The sequence below is a fragment of the Typopeltis vanoorti genome, chromosome 7 (genome assembly GCF_054136105.1).
Source record: "Typopeltis vanoorti isolate ZY-2024b chromosome 7, IOZ_Tvanoo_1.0, whole genome shotgun sequence".
In the NCBI taxonomy this organism is placed as follows: Eukaryota; Metazoa; Arthropoda; class Arachnida; order Uropygi; family Thelyphonidae; genus Typopeltis; species Typopeltis vanoorti.
In genome coordinates, this window is record NC_143555.1 from 152,526,346 (window position 1) to 152,545,020 (window position 18,675).

An 18,675-nucleotide genomic window follows, 5' to 3' on the forward strand; every position below is an offset into this window, starting at 1 on the left:
ACCAGTTTTTGTCTTTTTTGTTTCAGTCACCCTATTATGTCGATCTGGTACTTATCTAATTCCTCAACTAGCTCCATTTCTTTGCCATTCAGGCTTCTTATGTTGATAGTACCGATCTTTAAATCTGGTGATGTTGAGTTGGGGTTTGTTTTTAGATTTGTTCCAGTAGCTGACTTTTCGTTGTTCGCCCTGGTTCCCTGGCAAAAACAACAAGGGCCTTGTTTAACCTGGCGACGCCCCAGCCAGCATGAAATTTTGTCATGTCGTACCATCATTTTGTATTTTGGTTTAACCAATAAGAATACAATTTGGTCAGCTAAATCCCAAATTGCCAGCCCATCCTCTTTCGTTTAGTATCCAAGTAGATACCCAACAGGGTGCACCATGAGAAGGTGAGGATTGGACATTAGGTCAGAAGTCCTGGTTGGGTCTCCGCATTCCTTTAAAGGCTATGTGGAGGTCTCCTCTCAGTTATACAGCTTTGACCCTTAAGCACCCCTCATAGATATACTCTATCCATTATTTCAAGATATTTGGGGAAAAGAGACATCCCTGGGTATTGGAATACAGGAATAATAGTAAAAATGCCAGAGAAAGGAGATTTAGAAAATTGTAACAACTGCAGGGGATAAACCTGCTATGTGTCATTAGCAAAAATTTTTTTCAAAGTATTCTTTCAAGTATCTTGAAAGCATGAGAAGAGAGAAGGCTGGTTTTAGGCTAAATAGATCATGTATAGACCACATTAACACCTTGCGAACAATAATTGAATAGTCGGGTGAATTTAATTCTCCTTTATATTTGATGTTTGTTGATTATGAAAAAGCCTTTGATTTTCTGTTGCTAGAAATTGTGTGTGGAATGCACTTCAAAACAAAGGAGTGCCACAGAAGATAATAAACCTTATAAAGGATGGATATAACAAATTCCAGTGCCAGGTAATGCTTGATGGATATTTGTCACAGCCCTTTCAAAACTATGTGGAGTATGACAGTGATATCTGCTATTTATACTGGCACTAGATCATGTTCTAGAACAGCAATGAAACCAAAGGAATATCATGGGAAATAAAAACTTTGGGTGATCTAGACCAGAGCTTCTTAAACTGTGGGTCACGATCCCAAATGGGGTTGTGTAACTGAATGTGTGTGTGGGGGGGGTCGCAAAAATTTGGCAGCAGTTAAAGGTTTCTGAACATGCAATAACCAAAAATTAATTCATAATCAAATGCGTAATGAATCAGAGGTGTTTCTGGCAGCGCTCGCCCATGTTGCATTGCGCTACTTCACTGCAGCCTTGGTTCTGAACATACAGCATGCAACACCAACAAATGTTGCCAGAAGCACCTCATTCAGATTCGAGACTATTGTATTGTAATTCTTTATATAAATGGTAAAATTATATGTATACCAAAGAATTGTTTTAAAATAAATTTCTTTGTGATTTATCAGTAAATGTTTGATTTATATACCTTTGTACCAGGGGTCACTTAAAAATTTCTCAGGCAAAAAAAGGGGTCACGAGCGGAAAAAGTTTAAGAAGCTCTGATCTAGACTATGCAGATATCCAAAATAAACTTAATCACATCACTAGAATAATCATTGAAAATTGGTTTGAAAATAAATACAAACCAAATGAAAAAAATGAGAATCAATGTGAACAACAAAGCACCATGTACAATTGAAAATGGAAAAATTGAAACTGTTTCGAATTTTACATGTCTTGGCAGTGTTTTATCTGCAGATGGAGAAGCTACTAGAGATGTTAGTATAAGAATTTAAAAAGTGCATATGCCAAACTTAGTAGAGTATGGAAAAATGAAAAATATTCACACAGATACAAAAATAAAAAAAATTAAAGCATGTATTAAATCAGTTCTTTTATATGGATGCAAAATGTGGCTGGTTTCAAAGGAAATACAAAGAAAGCTACAAGCATTCATAAACCAATGTCTGTGGACCATACTTCGAATTTGGTGGCCACAAATTATTGCTAATGAAGACCTCTGGGAAAAGTCAACCTTGAAATCAAAAAATGAAACTTGAGATGGATTGGACATACACTTAGGAAAGATCAAGAAATCGGTCATGCATCCCAGAATGGAATCAAGAAGGAAAGAGAAAGCCTGGTTCTCCTAAAAATACAGGGAAGAAGATTTTAATGGAATGTGAGGAGAGTTTTGCTGAACTGAACTGAGACCAGTAGCAGGGATGAGGAACTGATGGAAAGCATTTACAGACGTTCCTAATGAAATCTGGGAAAGAAGAAATGCTTAATCCTCATCTCATGGAACACTATGCATGCATATTTAGAGATCAACAAATTATGCAGAAATCCTACTCATCATACAATAATGTACTCGCCCATAAGCCACCCATTTTTTTTTTTTAATGATATATCCCAATAAGTCAGTAGCATTTTCATAAAGTGATTAGAGATGTTGTATATGTTTTCTTAAAGTTATAAAGATTTTGCTTAGGAAATTTATTTTATTAAATAAAGTGTTTTGTTCGGTCTACATCTACTCACCAGCTGCCAAAATCTACTTGTGTGCAAATGGACAAGCATATTTGTTGAGTCCTTTGTATATTTGTTGTTTATATATATAAAGTTAATTTTATAATTTCTGAGTTCATTTTAAAATTAATGATTTAAGGTGTCTCTGGCTTGCTTTATTTTAGAGAATTACAGCGACTGTGAATAGTGAAGAACAAAAGCGACTTTTGATGGATCTGGATATATCTATGCGCAGTGGGGATTGCAAATATACTGTACAGTTTTATGGTGCTCTATTCAGAGAGGTTAGTTATTATAGTAAATTTAACTATTAAATATTGTTTGTTCATTCCGTATGCATTTAAAATTATAGAAACTTTTATAATCACTTATAAATACACATGTAAACACAGTAATAAAATACTTAATGATACTTAAAATCAGATATTTTGGACTAAATCATACAGTCCTTCATTGAAACTGATACAAGCTAATTCATGCATGGAAGAATAACTTTCAACAAACAATGTGTTAGAGATAATAAATATGAAGGACATTTCAAAAGTAATGCCATCATTATGATAACCTGCCACCATCCAAAAGAGATGTCATTGAAATAGACAACATAGTACTGTCTACTTTTTCATACACTATTTCTCACAATCTCCCATCATTTTGATACATCAGAATAGACAAAAGTATTGTAATAACAAATTTTTCCAAGTGCTCCTAAAGCTTTTCAGGTTCTGGATAAAATGAGTATTTGAAGCCATGACTTTTTTTTTTTTGGTGTGTGTCTGGGGTGGGGTTCTTAGAGTTCTGGATATTTTAGCTGGAATATTTATTTAGACAAATTTAAGGTATAGTGATGGACTGCCAAATTTCTCCTATCCTTGCTAACTTCTACTTGGTACAGCTGGAAGAAAAAAATTCCACATTTAATCCAAAACTTTCCCTGTGGTTTTGCTGTGTGGATATTTTCACTATTTGGAATAAACCATATCAACTAGAGGCCTTCTTACACAAAAAAATAATAATAATAAATAAATAACCTTCATTATAGAATTAAATTCACTGCAGAACCTGAATCAAATGCAAATGTATGTATTGCCTAGGTCTTTATAAAAAGGGAATTAAATGGTTCCTTATCAACATCTTCCACAAACTGTGTCTGGGGTGGGGTTCTTAGAGTTCTGGATATTTTAGCTGGAATATTTATTTAGACACATTTAAGGTATAGTGATGGACTGCCAAATTTCTCCTATCCTTGCTAACTTCTACTTGGTACAGCTGGAAGAAAAAAATTCCACATTTAATCCAAAACTTTCCCTATGGTTTTGCTGTGTGGATATTTTCACTATTTGGAATAAACCATATCAACTAGAGGCCTTCTTACACAAAAAAAAAAAATTAAAAAAAATAATAAATAAATATTCTTCATTATAGAATTAAATTCACTGTGGAACCTGAATCAAATGCAAATGTATGTATTGCCTAGGTCTTTATAAAAAGGCAATTAAATGGTTCCTTATCAACATCTTCCACAAACTTTCCTTTTCGGGTCAGTATATCCATCACACTTCTGTTCGTCGTGCCTCACAGAAGTATGGTATTATTAAATGTCTTCTTTCAAGAGCTCATCTGTTCCTTATCACTGTTTCAGAAAATTTTATACAGTCAAAGAAACAGCTCTTCTCAACATCAGCCATTTTTCTCTGACCTCTATTAGAAGAGATGAACAGATACAATCATCCTTACATTGTAAGCCATTCAGAACATCTCATATCTTAAAGGAAAAAAAAGTGTGTGTGTCTGCATACATATGTAGACCACTGGTTCATGAGTATGTAACTAAGAGTTTATAAGGCAGCACACTGGAATAAGATGATAACATTTATTTTAATTAACAACATGACATATCATTCCTAATTGTACAGGATTTCTTCAAATTAGTAGACAAAACAATAAAGGCTAACAAAGGTGATAACTATTATATAGTTATAGAAGAGACTGACGTTATTTTAAAATATTTCTAATTGTATGTTGCATTGTTCAGTACATTGTTTATGCATTTGCATGCACATGTTTGGCTAATTAAGGCTAGAATGTATTCGGACAAGTTGATACTTGGGTTAATATTTAGATGTTTAGGATCTAATGCCCTTTACGAAGAGTTTCAGATTTTTCTCTCCGTTGTGTCATACTAATGGTGTAATAGTACTGATTTATCTCATAACACTTGATGTCTCATGAAGTATCTTGTGGGTCAGCTGAAGAGAGCACATGTGATGACCAAACTGAGACTTCACTCCTATGGTATTCAATATTTCAGATGTGTTCTTCTTTGAGTATTTTTGCCAGCTTTATGGAAATAGAGCTAATATATAGAAGCGTGATGAAATCTCTTTTCTTCTTCGTTAGAAACTTCTCTGTTCTCGTGTCATTTGAGTAGTCAGCAAATGATGTGGTCGTTATAGTTATTTGAAGGAAAGTGTTTTTTAAATGTTGAAGTTCTTTAGCTAGATCATCCTTATCAGTAATGAGTTGGCTAATTATATGAACTCTTGCTCCTAATCTGGATTTAATAACCTGTTTTTGTCTGATTTTTCTCAATAATGCTAATTGTCCATGTAGTACTTTTCCATTTCTTCTGCAAGTTCAGTTTCTTTTCATTTGATGGTTCCTATCTTCAGCTCTTCTGATGTTGAGTTGGAGCTTGTTCTAGTAGCTGACTGTTTTTAACTGTTTGCCCTGTTTACTTGATGAAAACAGCAGGGACCTTGTTTGTGTTTAAGACAATAGAGAATATAATTTGGTTGGCTAAGCCCATCCTCGTTCTGTGTAAGAATGTTTTGAAATAAATCAAAGTTGAACAGCTATCAGATGTGAACTGTAGGCTCAAATACATAAACATTATTCAAGGAAAACTGAACGAGTTTGAAAACAAGAACTAAACCTTGGAAATACAGTGGCAAACCCTAAAGAAAACTTTGATTCAGCCCAAGAGGCATCTGGTGAGGTAATCTGCAGGATTAGAAAAATCAGAACTCCATGGTAGACTCAGGAAGTTAAAAAGGCAGTCAAGGAAAAGAAGACTTACTTGTCAGGAGCATATCAAATGTTCCTGCAAGTAAGTCAGCTTGTGTTCTTAGGAAGTACAGAGAAAAATGTAAGAAAGCAAAGCATTGTGTAAAATTAATTAAACAAAAGTTGTGGGAAGACATTGGTAAGAACATAGAAAATAAACATCAGGAAGGTGGTAAAATATTCTGGATGCTATTGAAAAAAGCTCAGAAATGGATTAAAGAGTACAGTAAAGGGAATTAGAGATGATAAATGGGACATGAAAACTGAAGATGAAGATATTCTTGATGTATGGAGTAATTGCTAAATGAAACAAGCATTGACAGTATGATGGGGTATAGAACACTCATCAGGAATGCCCTCTGGAATATATATCTGTACTTGAATTAGAAAAGGTTATCACAAACCTGAAATATGGAAAGGTAGCTGGAATAGATGATATTTGACCAGAAATACTAAAATATGGAGGTATTAAGGTCGGCTGAGTGGTTTGCGTATCCGCGCTCCAGCCAAAAGGCTATGTGTTTGAGTCCCACCGTGGGCATGGATATTTGTCTGCGAAAATACTAGTGGTGGTCAGCAGTAGATGGCATTGGTGTAGATGATGAAGGTAGTTGCGGTTGGTGGAGTGATGGAGACGGAGAGTTGTAGAGTAGGTATCCTCCCTCGATGAGTCTTGGACTCCCTGGAGGTGTTATGTAATAATAATAAAAGTTTTACAGTGGCTACACTGCATACTTCTTAAGGCTTGGTCATAGGTCAAATTCCAGATGATTGAAGTAGAGCACTCACAGTACCCACCTATAAAAAAAGAGAATAAAGCTGAATGTGAGAATTACAGAGGAATGTCTCTACTCAGCATTCCTGTTAAGATTTATGCAAGTATTCAAGACATATGACAAGGTGCCAAGAGGAAATCTCTTCAAAATACTCAAGTTATATGATGTAAATGGGACGTTATATCAAGCAATACACATCTATTTGAGTTGTAAATCAACAGTTAGAATTGAAGGAAGTAAGACGGTTTGATGTTAAGTCAGGTGTGAAACAAGGCTGTACATTATCTCCACTGTTATTCATCGTCTGTATGGATTACCTTATGATGGAAAGTGGTATTAAAGCTTATATCAAAATTGGAGATGTTAATCTCAACTCTTGATGATATACTCCTAAATAAATCTAGGACACGTCTGGAGGATTCATTGATCAAATTGAATAATTGCTGTAATAAATTGGGTATGAAAATCAGCATTCAAAAGACAGACGTTGAAAACATCAATTGCATCCTGAATGGCAAACCAATCATATGCATGTCTTCATAGCTGTTCTATCTCTACTGGCCTAACACTTCTGTCCATTTTTTGCGCTCTGCTTTCACTTCTCATTAGTCATTCGGGATGAAGAATTGTTCATTACATATCTCAGGACTTGTAAATTACTGGTAATTTTTGCTTGAAATGATGGGAGAGATGATGCTGTTTGATGATGCACACAAGGAAACTGCTCAAGTCCAGAAGTAATGATACCAAATAGGGAATTCTTGGTAAGTCATACCCATTTTCAGTTTTTTCCTGAAACTTTAGTTTCCAAAAATCCCCACATATATCTTGCATCACAATTTTTTAATTTTGAGAAAAAAAGTGCTAGTTATATTCGAGTAAATATGGTAAATATTTCATCTTATGTATCATAAGACATCAGTATGTCTTATGATACATAAGATGAAATAGGAATTGACTTAGAAAACAGAGCATATGCTTAAATTGGAATCCCTCTAGGTATACAGTCACATGTTAATGGATTAAAACTATTGTGCTGAAAATTAAATTAAAATATAAGATAAATTTATTTATGAGGGTTGTTTGAAAAGTTTGGTAAAAAAAAAAAAAGTTAAACACATTTTTTTTTTGGAAAAAAATCACCTTTATTTCTCACCATAGTCTCCATCAAGGTCTACACATTTGGTCCAGCGAGTTTCCAATTTTTTTCATCCCATCTAAAAAGTAGGATTTGTCAAATTGTGCAAAAGAGTCATCGACAGCCTTGATAAACATCCTTGTTCGAAGAAAATTTTTTTTTACACCAAGCCAAATTTTTAAGTATGGGAACAAGAAGAAGTCACACGGAGACAAGTCCGGAGAATACGGCGGATGTGGAACTAATTCAAACCTCAATTCATGCAATTTTGCCATTGCAATAGCCGATGTGTGGGGCGGTGCATTGTCTTGATGAAAGAGCACTTTTTTGTGTGCCAATCTTGACCATTTTTTCTTCAGTTCTTTTTTTAAACGGTCCAACAATGACGCATAATAGACTCCTGTTATTGTCTTACCCTTTTTCAAATAGTTTATCATGATAATTCCTTGGGAATCCCAAAAAAACAGTGGCCATCACCTTCCCAGCTGACAAAACAGTCTTTGCTTTTTTTGGTGCTCTTTCACCTGGCATTGTCCACTGTTTTAACTGCTGCATTGACTCAGGTTTGTAGTGGTGGATCCATGTTTTGTCTACAGTTACAAATTGACACAAAAAATCCTGTGAATTGCAATTAAACATTGCCAAACACTGTGTTGAAATATCTTTTCACATTCGTTTTTGATCAACAGTCAACAATCGCCGCACCCATCGCGCACACAGCTTTTTCATGTGCAATTTTTTCGTGCAGGATATTATACACCTGTTCAGTTGAGATGCCTACGTTGTCAGCAATCTGAAGCACTTTCATTCGGTGGTCTTCCATAACGATGCCATGGATTTTTGTCAATCATTTCCTTCGTAGTGACCTCACTCGTGCTTCCAGAGCACGCTTCATCTTCAATGGACTTGCAACCAATTTAAACTCATTTATCCAAAAATAAATAGTCTTTAATTATGGTGCACTCCATGAACTGCATCTAATTTGGCTTTGATCTGCAATGCTGTCCACTTCAAATAAAAGTGTTTTATCACTACACGAAACTCGTTTTTATCCATTTTTATGAACAATGCAAACACAGTCATTTTAAATGTTTTCCAAAACGAGAACTATGCATCGCATGTGGCCAAAATTTTGCCAGGGGTTAGGAAAAAGATGATACATGCCGACACTGGTATGAATGATCGAATTGTGTCGCCATCTATTGGAAATTTACCAAACTTCTCAAACAACCCCTGTAATACAATTCAGGATAACAATTTCTTAAACTTTTCTAATAGTTAGGTAGTCATTACAATTGAGATTAGGTCTATGAAGTGAGGCTTTAGCACTTTCTTTATATAAACGTTCATGGTTATATATGAATCTACGTAGCAGCTTAGCATTTTGCTATTGGATCCTGTGGTTAGCATTTTCAATTTTATGTTGTGCAAGGCCAAATTTGTGAGGTTTGATAAGACAGGTGTGGTCTTGATGTTCAGAGAATAAGTTTATCTACAGGTCTTCCTGTTTGTCCATAGTAAGACAAGTTGCACGAACTTAGTACTTTGTATATGCCAGTGATGCTACCTGGCATATGCATTGACAAAATTCATCTGCCACCTGAAGACAATGACAAACATCCATGCCCATGGTGGGATTTCAAACCCACAACCTGTTGGTTGGTGGTTAGCATACCCAGCCAAGTTGAGTATGCTAACCACCTGGCCAACTTTGCCTGGCAATGTGGCAGTAATGATCATGAAAATAGACTGCAAATGCAAAACTCTGTTCAGTCAATATCTTGACTGAACAAAGCAGTGTGTTCTACTCTGCTTAGTCAAAGCATTTAGTCACAAAGCTGCTTTGTCATTGAATGTGTTCTAGGTGAAATAAGATATAGTCTGCCCACAGTTTTGAGCTGTAGCTGGCAAGGTGCCAAGAAGCATCAATTCATGTTGAAGGGGGGAAATAAGGGATGTACGAATTCATCACCAACATGCGAAATCATGAAAACTCTATACATAAAAACTGGAATGTTCATAAAAGTCTGACGTGTAATAATAAACACTCATCCCATGAAACGGATTGATTACTCTATTATTGGAATCGATTTGCCTTCTTCCGCAGAAGTGTTGAAGGTTTTCTCATCTATGGTCAGTTTATAGGTATTGTGCAGGTCATTGTCCCCTCATGATAATTATTCAGACTCTGTAGAAATGCCCATGTGATAATAATAAATCATAGAATCAATTCTAATCGTATGAATTTGTTCTATAATGTTTTGAACAAAGACCATTCTGGGATTTAATATTATGGCTATATTCACTAATGTTGAATTACAATTTAGTGTGCATTATTTATTTATTTATTATTATTTTTTTAGGGAGATGTTTGGATCTGTATGGAGGTAATGGATACCTCTCTTGATAAGTTCTATCCAAAAGTATATAATGCAGGAAGAACCATTCCTGAAGATATTTTAGGGAAAATTGCTTTTGCTGTAAGTATTCTTTAACTAGTTCATTTGAAAATGAATAACAGATAACAATATCACTTTATAAATCTGGTAAGCATTATTGATAAGGATTAAGATGTGAAGTGAGAATAATCCTGTGTTGCTAAGTGGGTGAACTCCTTTGAGTACTAAAACGTGGTTATTGATATTTTGTTAAATTTATTTGGTTTGTCAAATTTCCTTTGTTCTCCAGATATATACTTATCTAATGGATGTATTTGAAGTTCACACATCTTTGATATATTAAGAGGAAATGCTTATTTGTTCTTGTATGCATTCACATTCCCTTACAAATGCATATTAGCTGTTTTTCTTTTTCTTTTGTTCTTTTTTTGAATCCAGACAAGATGCAAAGAATTTTAATCTGAATTGACATCCATTTCTACCAAATTTGTAATGATAGTTTCCAGAGATGGTTAGCAGGTCTCAGTTGGATATATTTTTATTCGTATGCAGACTGAAGTTTTTAAAGCAGAAGCATTTTATGAAATCACCTTAAGTTATGGTTATTCTGAGGATTGTAGAATTGTTTAGAAAATTTTCTTTGGTGATTATATGAATTTTTCTGCCTATAAAGGCATATAGGTAATGTTGGAATATAGTATTTCTTCTTAATACATAATAATTTCAGTCATTTCCTAAATGATGATTTCATAAACTTAAGTCTTGTATTATATTATTTGAGGTCTTGGAATTTATGACAAGTAGAATAAGCTTGCATAGAGAAGCAAAGATTTCTTTACATACCCTTACATTTTTATTATATGCCTTCCACTCGAAGACAAAAATTAGAAACAAAACAATATTCTCTGCATTGCATATGTCAAACCAGATCAAGAATCCATTATTGTGATATTGAATGGTGTCTTTGTGCAGGTTATTACAAAACTGCATCTTTTTATGTGCTTATTTATATATTATTGCTCAAAAAAAAAAAAAAAAGTATTCTATTTTTTTTATTGTGTAGTAATAATGCTGAACTTCTGTGAAGGGTAGTAGTGAACAGAGCCAGCATAACACTATTGACCTATATGAGTGGGGGCTTCTCCAAACTACCCCAGATATGCCTCCTCTTTTTGGTTAATATGTCTATAAAAGGGAGTTTGTTGTCCCTTTCTCATTTGTCATTTCTCATATAGAAATGACAGGATTTTCCTCCTGGTAACCTTCAGTTTTTTCATTGTGCAAACCAGCCAAAGATTATGTGCAATTAAACAGATAATAGTAATCTCATAGTTATTTCAGCCATAATTCCATAAAACCAGACTCTTTCCTTTCTATTTCCATAGTGTATTTGATTTTGTGATTGACGATTTAAGTTCAGTTAAGATCTAAATGAGATTATGGTATGATAATATCAACAGATAAATCAAAAACAATGGCCTTTAAAGGACAAGATCCAGCAAGAACTAAAATAGTAATAGATAACAAGATCTTGGAACAGGTGAATTCATTTAACTACCTAAGATGTATGATCACATATGAAAATGAAAAAGATATAAACGTAAAAATTGCAAATGAATTTTTATTTGATTAAATGAAATGATGCATTTTTCATGATTAGAGAAGGTAGCTGATTCAAAGATAAAGTAAGCATTGGTCCTTGTTTGTGATCTAAACAGCTAAGTAGGACATGATTACCAGACATTGTTTTGGGAGAATTTGGAGAAATTAGCAATTCTAATAATATTGGTATCTTCTGTATTTCTGTTCAGGACATGGGCTAATCATTACTAACACAATGTTCCAGTGTAAAGATGTGCACAAATTCACATGGAGAGAAAACCCAAGAAATAAGAGAAGTTTCATTTATTATGTTATTGTTTATATCATTTTCACACTGGTTCAGGACACAAGAATATACAGAAGATTTGATACATAGGAAGCAATTACAACTTAGCTTTGAGCAGATTAAAATTTAATATCATACTGAAAAAGTGTGTAAGAAAGTTTTACAAAGAATCAAAGTTGGAACAGTAAACTCAAATACGTAAAAATGATAATCGAACCTTGGAGATTCAGTGCTTTCATTCAGGGTTTTCCAATGACTGATTTAACCACAGATGCAATTGGTGAGGTTATCTACAAGGATAGAAAAAATCAGAACTCTGTGGTCTAATCAGGAAGTTGGAGGCAATCAAGAAAAAGAAGAAAGCATATCAGCAGTTCCTGGCAAGTTAGTCAACTTGTGCTCTAGCAATGCAGAGATCTATCTAAAATGGAGCAGTGTGTGTAGCTGAACAAAAGTTCATGAGAAGATTTTGATAAGAATATAGAAAATTAATATCAGGAAGGTTACAAAATATTCTGGAAGCTATTGAAAAAGCTTCAAAATGGACAAAAAGAATTATGTAATAAGAATCAGATGATAAGGCGACATGAAAACTGAAGGATAAAGTTATTCTAAATTTCTGCAGTAATTAATTGAAAGATCGCTAAATGAAACAAGCAGTGACACATGGTGGTGATGGTATGAAACATTAGAGAAATGCAATGAAGAGTACATATCAGTACTACTTGAGGTAGAAAAAGCCATCAAAAACCTGAAATGTGGAAAGTCAGTTTGAGTAGATGATATTTGACTAGATCTCCTGGATGTTGAAGAATACATTGACAAGTAAACATAGGAAAATTTTCATCCCTCTTTCTGAGGCTGTGATTTGGCCACACCTTGATTACTGTGCACATGTTTGGTCATCTTGGAGATCAGGAGATAGTGGACAGGATTCAGAGTGACCAAGCTGGTGAGATTTCTGTGGAATACTCCTTATGAGGATAAACTAAAGATTTGTGTGTTACAGAGTTTAAGTCAACAGGTGGAAGAGAGGGGGACATGATAGAAACTTATAAGTTACTAAAGGAGCTCTATAAGATTGAAACAAAAAAAAAAAAAAAATTTCATTACATGAGGAGTAGGTGGAAGAATAAGGGACACCCCTAAGAGTTGTAAGGGTGTGCAGACTAGGTTCTTTTGCCTGGAGATTAGTGAATAAGTTTAAGGAGAGGTATAAGTATTGTGTGAATGATGGTTAGTGTACATGTCCTGCAATGAGTCTTTTGACTTCATGGAAATACCCATATAAAATAATGCCGAAATACAGAAATATAACATTTTTACAGTGGCTTTACTGCATAATTCAGAAGTCGTGTCAATTCCAGATGATTGAAGAAGATCTCTTACAGCATCCATCTATAAAAAGGGGGTGAGGAATATGAGAATTAGAGGAATTTCCCTGCTGAGTGTTCTTGGTAAGATCTAATCAAGTATACTTGAGAAAAGGTTGAGAAAAATTGTGTGAGAGAATCTTATATTAAGCAATTGTAAACAAATTGTAAGTCAGCAGTTAGAATTTAAGGGGGTACAGGAAGATGTTTTGATGTTAAATCAGGTGTGAGACATGGGTGCACATCATCTCCACCATTATTCATCTATATGGATCACATTACGAAAGAAGATGGCATTGAATCTGTTATCAAATTAAAGGTGTTAATCTCAGCTCTTTACTTTATGCAGATGATTTCATTTTCCTAAATAAGTCCAGTAGAAGTTTGCAGGATTTATTAACAAAATAAAATGATTGTTGTAACAAATTTGACATGAAAATTGACAATGAAGACTCTGAAAATAGGCAGAAATATTGAAAACATCAACTGTGTACTGAATGGAGAATTTGTAGAATAAGTAAAACACTTCAGTTATTTAGGCACAATTTTTAGTATAAATGACAAACTAAACACAGAAAGACAACAGAATTAGCAAAGCTGATATCATAGAAAGTCAACTGAATAAATGTATATCGGATAAGAAGTAATTTAGTTAAAACACTAGACAAGTGCTCAAATAAATTTTTACTTAAAGATCTGAGAGCTGAGTTAGAAAATTTGTTCAAATACTGGAAACTACAGATTGAGAGTTCTAATAAAGATTATAGGAGTGAACAGATGGCATAAATAGTAGGATCATATTAAAAATGAGGATATTAGCATTCAGGAAAGTGTGAGCAGAGCTAATCGGAAGTGGCATGGTTAAAACTGAATGGGGGAAGGAAAATTTAGCAAATCAGTTACTTGTTGCCACAGTGGCAGGTAAGATCCTACAATATGTAGTATAATCAAGTTCAAAACGTTACAGTGGGCATGACATGTTTTTTTTTTTGTCTGGAAAAAGACAGTATTGATTTGGGCTGTAGAGCCATGACAAGAATATTATATGAAACTGATTTAAAATCATATTACATTATGTCATCATCACATCAAATTTTTGATATGTATCCTTAGATGGGTATGATATTATGATAGTACTACACAAAAAAGTTTACATCAATACTAATATCCATAAGCAATTTTCCTCAAAATTAATCTGTTATTTATCATTTTATATTTGTTTTCTAAGGCAGTGTTTCTCATCCACCAGGCCACATCCCAGTACCGGACCACGAGAAGTTCTCCTGAAATTTGTCATTTTTGATTTCTAATCATTTTTTATGAATAAATATTTTATAGTGGAAATATTCTGAGGAGAATAATACAGGTATCCCTCGATATTACCGTGTATATCAAAATCATGTTAATCAAATCTAATAATCAATGGTAAAAATTACAATTCGTCCATGATCAATTACTGTATTAATAATTCATTGTATATGGTACTCTTTTAGGAAAGTTAAAAAATGAATGCAAAGTAAATGTTTAATAAATACTTGTACCTACATTATTTACTGCAATTTTTTTTATCAAAAAGAAGTTACCAAGTGTCGTTTGAACAGTTTTAGTTTTTTTCTTATCAGCATAAATTCACAATACCAAGCAAAATGACTCTCCAGACCTCGGCAAACAAGCAATAAAACATAAAGAAAAAACACTGCAAATATAATACATGATGGTACAAATTAAATGGATGTTGACTCCAACGTTATTTTAGCCGAATATAGAAACTACAAGAGTTCCGTGCTGAATATATAGAAACTAAAAGTTTTGGCGGATGCAAGCATAAGCAACGTTATGGGCAACTCATAGTAAAGGTGGAGTAAGGTCCAGATCACTTTCCTTAGTATTTTCCATAATGTAAAGCACATCTCCTAGAGGGCATCTTTGATAAATAACTGGCTCTCTATTTCAGTAATACATGATGGTTTATTTATTTTCAGTTACAATCTAGAAATTATTGAACAAAGAATAAAAAAAAACAATTTAAACCATACTAGACTGACATCAGAGGTCGCAGTATCTCTCAGATACAATTTACAGTCAAATATCACAAACCTTTACATAACATGTGTTAAACGAAACTGACAGCAAAAAACAGTGTGGAATATCACTCGTAACATGTGAATGCACAGCTACTCATGACCACCAAACTATACACTGCATCGTGTAAGAATATTTATATTAAATAATTTGCATGTATCTGTCAAATCAGCTACGAGCTCAGCAGGGTTAAAAGCGCATTAATCAAAACTCTTGCCGCGTATATCAAGGGATTGCCGATTAATTTCGCCGCGTTAATCAAATCCCGCATTAAGCAAAACAACATTAAGCAAGGGATACCTATGTTTGTGAATGTTTCGAAAAGCTCAGACCCAGAACAGCTAAATAACGTGTAGCAAATGCCAGTGACCAAGCCGCGTATTTCTAAACATGAAAGTATTCATGAATTATTAATTTTCACACATCAAAATCTTTCAACATTCGGGAAAGGGAATACCACTGTTTATGACCAGTTATAAAAATTGCCTGCAAGCCGATTACCACAATAGGCGGCGTATCCTCTGTTCTCAAAACTGAATGAAATAACATCTGTGTTGCAAATGTTATTGACCAATCAGCAAGGTAATATAAAGAATATTTTTCTACTGAAATTGAAGATCAAAGTAGTTTGTATCTGGTTCTCAAATTTAGTAATACTGAATACTTTCTTCGCAAGTTTGTATTGCAGTGTGTAAGTGCTTGTTTCGAAACTGGAGTGCCATGATTTTTTAAAAGTAATAGACCTACATATTTTAATCTCATCATCAAATTCCTGCCATGTACCCTCAAAGAGTGTGCAGGATATCATAGTACTACATGAAAAATTTACATTATTACTAACTTCCTATCTACAATTTTCCTCCAGATCAGTCTGTTACTTGTCAAGATTCTAATATTATCAGATCTTATATTTCTGTCGTCTAAGACACTTTGTATCGTACCAATTTTGGTCTTCTTCTGGGTCGTTTTCCTGCCTACCTGGCAGAGAACACTTGTTTTGCCAATCTTTCCTCGCCCATTCTGTTTAAATAACCATACCACCTGAGATTAGCTCTGCTAACGCATTCCTAGATGCTGACAATGTCAAGTTCTTTCCTAATATCCTCGTTTTTAATATGATATTGCTATTGATGCCATCTGTTCACACCTATAATCTTTCTCAGGACTCTCATATCTGCAGTCTCTAATCTTTGGTCAAGTGTTTTACTTCTGAACCAGCTCTCAGATCCATAAGTTAAAACTGGTTTGAACACCGTCTTGTATACAGTTAATTTAGTGTTCCAACTAATTTCTCTCTTATTCCATATGAATTTATTCAATTTACTTCGTACCATACCAGCTTTGTTGATTCTGTTGTCTATTTCCATATTTAATTTACCATCTTCACTAAAATCGTGCCTAAGTAGCTGAAATGTTTTACTTGTTCCACAGGTTCTCCATTGACAATGCAGTTGACATTTTCAGCAATTCTGCCTATTTTCATTGTCTCTGTTTTTTTATTGCTGACCTACATACCATATCTATTACAGCAGTTATTCAATTTAGTCAGGGAATCTTGTAGCAGATGTTTAATACCACTTTCCATCATAATGTAACCCATATAGATAATGAATAACAGAGGGGATAATGTTCATCCTTGTCTCGCACCAGATTTAGCATTAAACCATCTTCCTGTACTTCCTTCAATTCTAACTGCTGACTTACAACTCAAATAAAGACTTAATTATTGCTTGATATAATGTCCCATTGACACCATATAACCGTAGCATATTGAATAGCTTCTCTCTTGGCACCTTGTCATATGCCTTTTCCAGATCGACAAAACTTAAATATAGATCTTTGTTATATTCCCATGCTTTCTCAACTATCTGTCATAAAGTGAAAATCTGATCCCAACAGCCTCTATTTGATCTGAATCCAGCTTGTTCTTCACCAAGATTCTCTTCCACAATCCTTCTCAACCGTTTCTCAAGTATACTTGCATATATCTTACCATGAACACTCAGTAATGAAATGCCTCTGTAATTCTCACATTGTTTTATTTTCCTTTTTATATATGGGTACTATGAGAGCTCTACTCCAATCATCAGGAATTCGTCCCTCTTTTCAGGCTTTCTGAACTATGGTTTTTGATTTTAATTAGATTTTAAAATAGATTTTAATTTTAATATGAATAAGAAACTAGGGACTTTGTTTAATTTTGGCATTAAGAAATCTCATATTGAGAGTGTTAGTGACACAACAAATAGTGATTCATCGACCTCAACCCTACAGAGCAATCTCCAGGATGTACAAAAGGAGGGGAAAACTACCAGTACACAGGAGAAAAAGTCTGCATTCACTCGTAAGTACTTGTAATAATAATATAAATTTTTGGTGATCAGAATGGGATATGTCAATGAAAATCAGCACAAGTTAATTTAATGATGTTGGCCTAAGGAAACTACAATATGCTACAAGATTTCTTTAGTCCAGTGATTGATAACTAATTTAAATGCAATTTTATATTTGTTGACATGCCACACTGCATACATAAGTGTACTAATACTCTGATAATGCCATAATTAATTATTAATACTTATGTTAGTTTAATGTATGAACTTTAAATAAAAAATTGGAAAGGTATTTACGAGTAAATTTGTTAGGTCCGGTTCCCTCGTCTTATTAAAAAAAAAAAAAAAAAAGAATTCTCCATGCCACGGTCTCACAAAGGTTGAGAGTCACTGTTCTAAGGCATAGACTGATACAATAAGGAGTGCCTCAGAAAACAAATATAAAATATGATATACAATTTTAGCCTGTGCTTCTGACTTTTCCATTGTTAATTTTGTATGTCTTATTAGCTTAATTGGTATTCCAGAATGTATCATAATCTCATAGATTGATACAATAAGAAGTACCTTAGAAAACAAATATAAAATGATAAATTACAGATTAATTTTGAGGAAAATTGCCTATGGATATTAGTATTGATGTAAACTTTTTGTGTAGTAATATCATAATATCATACCTATCTAAGGATACATATCAGAAATTTGATGTGATGATGACATTATAATATGATTTTTAAATCACTTTCACATAATATTCTAATCTCATGGCTCTACAGCCCAAATCAACATTGTCTTTTTCCAGATAAAAAAAAATCATGTCCTGCCCACTACAACTTTTTGAACTTCATTATACTACATATTGTAGGATCTTTACAGAGTTAATATGACTCATGGTTGTATCTGATCATCCAGAGACCATTATCATTTATTGGGCCAACATTTTTTCTAAGGATTTTCCTTGCAAAAGCTGAAATCAAATTCTCTCCCTTCACTGTAAATATCCAGGTTTCACATCTATAGGTAAAAATTGCACAAATTATCAATTTATATATTTGTACTTCAGTCTTCCAATGGATATCTTTTGAGCTGAATACACATGCAAG

General features: G+C 33.8%; 1 protein-coding gene across 2 annotated transcripts in view; it reads left to right on the forward strand.

Moving 5' to 3' along the window:
- Positions 1-18,675, forward strand: part of lic (dual specificity mitogen-activated protein kinase kinase lic) — a 125,023-nt gene that overhangs the window by 77,991 nt on the left and 28,357 nt on the right. For both annotated transcript variants that reach the window (XM_090395534.1, XM_090395535.1), the window contains exons 5-6: positions 2,682-2,801; positions 9,861-9,977. In XM_090395534.1, coding sequence (XP_090251660.1) covers positions 2,682-2,801; positions 9,861-9,977 — 237 coding nt within the window. The remainder of the gene's footprint in view (positions 1-2,681; positions 2,802-9,860; positions 9,978-18,675) is intronic.